Here is a 7,729-nt window from a genome sequence, read left to right on the forward strand (position 1 = left end):
TAAATTATTATAAATTAAAAGGATAAATGTGTAAGGAAAAAAGGATAAACAATTAATTATACGATACTTTATTAAAATCTTACATTCTCATTACGACACCCCTCTTAAACTTTCATTCATCAATGTGCAGTCCACAATTATGTACTTTCCGGCCATTAGAAAAACTAAAATCCATACAATATTTTGAGTTCTGCTCAATGAAACAAATCATTTTTTAACATCATATATAAAATTGTCATGCTAAGATGCGCAAGCTAATACAAAACCTGACTCTTTAAGGAACTTCTGTTACCAATCAATTTGAAGAACATAATGCTTTGTTTTAATCAACCCAAGACTGGAATACGCCTTGCCATGCTGAGGAGGAATTAACAAAACTTTATTAAAGATAAAGAAAAACACAAACATTTTGTAATGCGTAAATTGTTGTAAAGACCTAAAAGAACAAGTTCGTTTCCACTCTATCAACAGTTAAGGATTTTGCCCATACGGCTACTTTTTGTTTTTCAAGTTTTTAACCTGTTTTAGCGAATTTCCCCTATAGGGAATAAGCTATTACCGTAGTACTCATGGTAAGACCTGGACCCGGGACCGATTTACTTTTTTGTTTTGAGGTCCCTAGAGGCCAAAAACACCATCCGTTCAAATTCATATGGAGATTTATATATATAAATATATACAGGGTGGCTGGTCATCAGTGTGAAAAAAAATTTTTGACGTAAGTACAAAGTAAATGCATTGTGATGATGCATATAAAAGGTCCCAAGTCCAAAAATTGGCTCCCTAAAGAATTATTTTATGTTTTTCAAAAATAACATTGTTTTCAAACTTAATACAGCTATTTCTCAATTAACCGTAAATGGATTTGAGTAGACAATGTCATTTTCGTGTTCTACATTAAATGTTGAATAAGAATAATATAAAATGATGGAGGATCAGTTGTAAAAACTCCATTGTAAATAGATTCAAAGATAAAAATTAAGATGTTTGATAAACATTTAAAAAAAAAATTGGTCTGTTGTATTTGTTCACACCCTGTATACAAGAAAGTGTTCGAATAAGTAAAAAACTGCGCCATTTTATAAGCTTTCCAACCATATGCTACACCATTGAGGTTTAGATATTCTGTTGTTTGTTTTAGTGGTTTGAATACCAGAAAACAGGGAACTTTTTTACTGTTTTTACTGTTCAAGCTGAAAGAAAAATACAACTTTTGCTTAATACATGCCGGCTTTCTATGTTTTAAATGTTAAAGACACCCTGTTAAATCATAACATGTCATACTGTTAAAGACATGTTAAATCTGACAAGTCTAAAGAAATATTTTAGTTAAAATCCATCTAGACTAATTAAAAATCGCTTAGGTTTACTGGTACAGGGGTTTTTTTACAGAGCGCCAGGCTTTCAAGTGACCTTGGGAACTGCTTATTATGAACCCTCATTCACAGGTCCTCATTCTTCGTCAAATCCCAGGTCCTTGAGATTCTTTTGACTATGGTAAACTGCTCTCCCTTTTGATCTCCAGTCGTTAGGCCAAAGGATCTCATACGCAAACCTTGTAGGGCTGGGTACATAAATATCACATAGAAGGCTGTCTCCTCCTCCTCTCCACATTTCCTACAGAGGCTTTCAACTTGAATTCCCATCTTGTGTAGATATCCGCGGAATATCCAATGGCCGCTGATGAAGACCTTCTGCAGGGTCTTGCACCGGTAGATGTTTACAGAATTCTCTTTGACTTTACGTTGTCAGTTTTTCTTTCCCAGTCCCTTCGATGTTCTATGCACATCCACTGGCGAACAGCTCGCCTTGCTGTTTTGTAAGCACACTGCTACATGTTTACTGCGGCAGGTTTACTGCAGCGGGTTTCCTGCTAAAGTTTTACCGCTACAGGATTACTATGGTAAGTTTTCTGCTACAGGTTTACTGCTAGAGTTTACCGCGGCAGGTATACTATGGCAAGTTTACTGATACAGGTGCTACAGTTTTACTGCTACAGGTTCACTGCCACAGGTTTACTGCTACAGGTGCTACAGGTTTACTGCGGCAAGTTTACTGCTCCAGGAGCTACAGTTTTACTGCTACATGGTTACTGCTACAGGTTTACTGCGGCAGGGTTACTGCAGAAGGTTTACTGCAGCGGGTTTACTGCAGCGGGTTAACTGCTACAGGTTTATTGCTACATGTTTACTGCTACAGGTGCTACAGGTTTATTACAGGTTTGTTATTACAAGTGTTATTAGAAGTATATATTTTTCCTTTTTTTAGGTTTACTGCCACAGGCTTAGTGCTACTGGTTTACTGCTACTAATCTACTGCTACAGGTTTACTGCTACGGTTTACTGCGGAAGGCTTACTGCTACAGGTTTACTGCTAAAGGTTTGCTGCTGGTTTACAGTGGAAGGTTCAATGTAGCACGTTTACTAAGGCAACTTTACTGTGGCTGGTTTTCTGAGGCAGGTTTACTGCAGCTGGTTTACTGCGCCAGGTTTACTGTGGGTGGTTTACTGAGGCAGATTTACAGTAGCAGGTATACTACAGCAGGCTTTCTGCGGAAGGTTTACTGCAGCAGGTTCACTATGACAGGTTTACTGCGGTAGGTTTCCTGTGGCTGGTTTACTGAGGCAGGTTTGCTGCAGCAGGTTTCCTGTAGCACGTTTATACTAAGGTAGGTTTACAGCGGCAGGTTTCCTGTTGTACGTTTACTAAGGCTGTTTTACTGCGGCAGGTTTACTGAGGCAGGTTTACTGTGACAGGATCGCTGTAGAACGTTTACTAAGGCAGGTTTCCTATAGCTCTTTTACTGCGGCAGGTTTACTGTGCCAGGTTTACTGTGGGTGGTTTACTGAGGCAGATTTATAGCAGCAGGTTTACTACAGCAGGTTTACTGAGGCAGGTTCACTGCAGCAGGTTTTCTACAGCAGGTCCACTAATACAGGTTTACTGTGGCTGGTTTACAATGAAAGGTTTACTACAGCAGGTCCAATATGACAGGTTTACTGTGGCTGGTTTACTGAGGCAGGTTTACAGAAGCAGGTTTACTACAGAAGATTACTGAGGCAGGTTCACTGAAGCAGGTTTACTACAGCAGGTTTACAGCAGCAGGTTTACAACAGTAGGATTACTGAGGCAGGTTTACTGCGGTAGGGGCGTTTCGTTAATTTAATTGCATGTAAAGTGTCTATGGATAAAAATATAAATAAACATATCACATCTCTTATTACATACGAAATATAGATGATGAAACACATCACTATATTATTTTATGCAAACTCTTACCTACTTGTGACAAAAGCACTGTTGTAAAAACAAAACACGTAGACTAAATCAAATCAATCAAATTATATTTATTCCCACTTATATACAAACAAAATAGAAAATTTGCTAAAATAAAATTGAAAATCTACATAAATTGTGTAAAATACGTCACAACTTGTACTGTACGTCGGGAGTTAGAGATAGGTGTTGTAAATAACAAACAGTGATTACATTTTAACTGCTTAGAGGGCCGCAAAGGGTACGTGGTTTTTACTGGGCTAAGACATGGTGTAGATTGTCGTGAGGAGAGTAGATTTAGGCTGCGTTTGGAAAGGTGGTGTGATGGTGGCGTGATGTGTGACGTCATGCGAATAGCCATGAGCTCCCTGATTTGAAACATCACCTTTTTTAACATACTTCCAACATAAACAGTGATTGTGGTAACATTATGGTACGAGAGTCAAGCTATAATATCATTATGGTACAAATAATCAGGATATGGTATACATTGTTTATTAGAATATAAGGCAAAGTTAAATTTTAAAAGTGTTTAATTGTTAAACTTAAATAATAATTGAAATATATTGGCTTTGGTTAGTAATTGTGTCATATAAACTATTCTTTAATATATACTATATGTGAGAAGCTTATCGGTGTATTCATTTCCTCTTTGTGCACAGTAAATACTTCTTTCTATTAAAAATGTTTACTAACACTTTCCTTTTCCCTAGGTAAAGCCTTTGGTAATAAAAGTCAGCCTGGCACTTCTCTTTGTCAGCGTCGCGGTCGCAGCCTTCTGTGCGTACAGTATCACAAAAGGGACCAACAACGACGTTGACGTCAACAACTACATTAACGGAATGAACTATTCTCGTGACCAAATATTGGACTACATTGGAGAAACAAACCTCAAAGTTCCAACAAGAATAGGAAACAAGATTGACGGCAAAAATAACTATATCGTCACTACAAGGGAGAAGAAATCTGACCAAAGTGAAGTGTATAACATTGGAATAGTTTCTGCCAATGAACACAGAACCTACCCTGGATCCTTGCTGCTGGCCAACCAGAGACTCATGGACAACAACCCAGATGTCTTGGCAGCTGCTCGTGCTCCCTTGACTTACACCGTAAATCTGCCAGGATTGACCAGTGACGGCCACTTTACCATTGAGCCAACCTTCGCCAACTACCAATCATTTAAAGAGAAGACCCTGGACACATGGTTTGATAAGTACTCGAAGGACCACAGCGTTGTTGCCAACTTCCAAAACGAATACAGGTTTGCTTACAACCGGGAATATCTGAGAGTGAAATTCGGTTTGGAGTTCAAAAACAGCCCAGTTGAAGCTAATATTGATTTTAGTGCTATGCAAAACCAAGAAAAACTCATCATGATCCACAAGTTCAAACAAATATACTACACTGTTAGTGTGGCGCCTACTGAGAAGCCCTCAGATTGTTTTGCACGAACAGTGACTGCTGCCGAACTGAAAAATAGGACAAACAACACCGACCCTCCAGTTATGGTGGACAGTGTCTCTTACGGCAGGACAATCTACGTCAAATTAGAGACATCCACGATTGATAAAGAGATCAAAGACACTCTGGCTACCAATGGACAATTTCTTTACGACCTTAAAACTGAATCTGCATCCAAAATCATGAGTAAGCTGAAGGACTTGACGATGCAAGTGTTCGTCCTTGGTGGAAGCCCTGAGCAAATTGAATTGATAAACGCCCGGACCTTCAGTAATGTTAACAACGTTATTGTAAAATACTCAAAGTTCTCAAGAAATAACTTGGGATATCCCATCTCCTACTCGGCCAACTTCATCAAAGACAACTCCAGAGCTGCCGTGCACATGTCTACTGAATACATCGAAACCACCAACACCGTAACAACCAAGGGTATCCTTAAGGTTGTCCACGATGGGGCATTCATAATGCAGTGGGCCATCACTTGGAAGGAGGTGAACTACGACAAGAATGGAAACAAGGTTTCTAAGAACGTCGAATGGTCCAAGAACTGGAATTCTTTGTCAGCTTATTTCAGCGAGGAGATTGAACTGCCCGGTAACGCTTGCGACATCAACGTGTTCGCCAGGGAATGTACTGGTCTAATCTGGGAGTGGTGGCGCACAGTTATTGACGAAAAGGGCATACCTCTGGTGAAGGAGAGAACTTTTACAGTCTGGGGAACAACTCTTTATCCTAGGAGTGTAATATCTCCTAGCGTATAGATGGGTTTTGTATCTTGTTACTTGAATGATAAACACGAATAGCAATGTCATATTTAAAAAATAAATTTTTCCTACAGTCACCCGACAAAGTTGGCTTCCTTGTACTGCTTATAGTACAGAAAGCTGCTAATTGCTGCATATTTATAATTTTTCGTACGGTTTATACTTTGCCGTATGGTTTATACTTTGGCGCACATCAGGATTCGAACGAAACAACACAAAACAGCGTGGTTCTATTATGCACGTAATCCGTGTACGCTTGGAAATAGGTTGGCAACACTTAAAGATAATAATACTATGAACAGCCGATTGACTATTATAACTACGATTTAACCTGTCATTTCGTGTTTATAGTTTCGGTATTTCTGAACTTTCTGGACTTTTCTTTTAAACGTTTTTAACACATTCCTACGATCTTAATAAACAAGAAAATACCTTTAAAGCATTTTTTTAGGCGTGGAAACCACTTCAAATTACAGAAACACACGGAACTATATTCTCAAGTCGCTGAGCACATTTCTTGCCGAGGAAAAATAGCGGAGTGATACGGACCGGGTACTACTTTCTCTAGAACACCTATTTGTGTTGCCAGCTGAACCTAAAAACGTGTTGCATAGTGTTTGAAAGACTAATTATTTATACGCTTTATAGTGACTGTAGGTAAAATATAATGTGTAACACGAGTGCAAAAGGCCTTTGCCCACTAGTTACACAAATAACTATTTCATCTCAGTATTTATTATTGGTGTTTCAATGTATGTAGACAATGTTGTTTTATAATTTTCAAACTGTATGAATTGAATGAATAAATTCAAGAGTTATATGGTCTTTTAGTTAATCCATAAAATTTATTTAAAATTCAAAAAACCTTTGAAAAGTAGAAAATTAAATACATTACATATCAACTCCACAAGTAGTAATACAAATTCACACTTAGGGATTATTATGAACGAATACTTTAATATATTTGAGGAATGCCATATCTTTTTTACTTACATTATAAAAAAAAATTGAACTATCAAATTAGGGCGCAAATCAATGATAACATTTAGAAGGATTAACACTTGTCGCGGGTATCTAGGACAAAGTCCAACACTGCGCCTCTTGTCAAAATATACTACTACAATGCCCACGTTGGAGGAAGATCCAACAATGTTTAATCTCGATGGGAATGACTTATGACAAGTGCGATAGGAATTTCCTCAAAAAAATATATGCGATAAGCTCAAAAGATTTTTTTATGTGATAGGCGTTAAGTGCTATGTACCCATACTTTTATTTCAATCGTAAAACAAAACTCTAAGCTTGCATTTAAATATTTTAAAGAAATAGCCATTCGTCCAACGAATAGAAAAATGTTTTTTTATCTTGATCACATGTTTATTCATGCAACTATGCGTACTAAACACTTTTTTATATAAATGACAAGAAAACCACATGTAACTAGTTACAAATGAGTTTTATACTTTTCTTGCTAACTTTATAGGCCATATATGTTTGATTATTTTTAATTGGTTCATTCATTATTAAGTTATTATTCATTTCGTAAATCATTTATCATGTCCATTTATCATTCGTCATATATAATTAATTTACATTTACATATTTGTTTCTACACTTTCTAACCATATTTTCATGAGTTAATCGGAGAGACCCGTCAACAATTGAGCTGATAAATCCTGTGCCTTTTTGTAAATTATATTATTGTAACGAATTTAGGAAACATGTCTTTAACACTATTAAAGCTTTTAAAAAATAAATAGTTTAAGACATTATCCCTTCTTGGATTTGAACCTTATTCTCAGGAGGTGTAAACGCCTCTTCTTTAGGCACGTAGCTAAAGAAATGTACAGCTCTAAATCATACTCCTGAACAATTGGATGTAGCTTAGTTTTTACTTTCTATTGTATTATAATTTAATATAAGTGAAATTAATAAATTAATCTAATAAAAAAATATCACCAATCGGCTTAGAAGCATTCAATCAATTGCATTTGTTAGGTCGGTATGAAAATGTATTTTATTTAACCAACCGATTACGCACTTCAAATGCCAAGTGACGTTTTCAACAGATCCGCACGAAAAACCACAAAGGTCTGTATTAAAATGTATTTAATTTTACCATAGAAAAATTTGTCTATGATTTTACCAACCTATTATGCACTAAAAGGTCCTTACAAAAAGCGAACTACTTACACTATTAGTTGAGTCATGCATAGTTACAGGTA

At 36.8% G+C, this 7,729-nt stretch overlaps 1 protein-coding gene across 1 annotated transcript; it reads left to right on the forward strand.

Annotated features, from left to right (window-relative positions):
* Window positions 1–1,955: 1,955 nt before the first annotated feature.
* LOC128992977 (alveolysin-like) lies at window positions 1,956–5,501 on the forward strand. Its single transcript, XM_054416725.1, has 2 exons — window positions 1,956–2,129; window positions 3,990–5,501. Exons 1-2 carry the CDS (start codon window positions 1,956–1,958, stop codon window positions 5,499–5,501), a joined length of 1,686 nt encoding a protein of 561 aa, XP_054272700.1.
* The last annotated feature ends 2,228 nt before the right edge of the window (window positions 5,502–7,729 follow it).

The sequence above is a fragment of the Macrosteles quadrilineatus genome, unplaced genomic scaffold, assembly GCF_028750875.1.
Source record: "Macrosteles quadrilineatus isolate MER2022 unplaced genomic scaffold, UCM_ALF_1.0 Scaffold_4__1_contigs__length_99947679, whole genome shotgun sequence".
Classification (NCBI taxonomy): Eukaryota; Metazoa; Arthropoda; class Insecta; order Hemiptera; family Cicadellidae; genus Macrosteles; species Macrosteles quadrilineatus.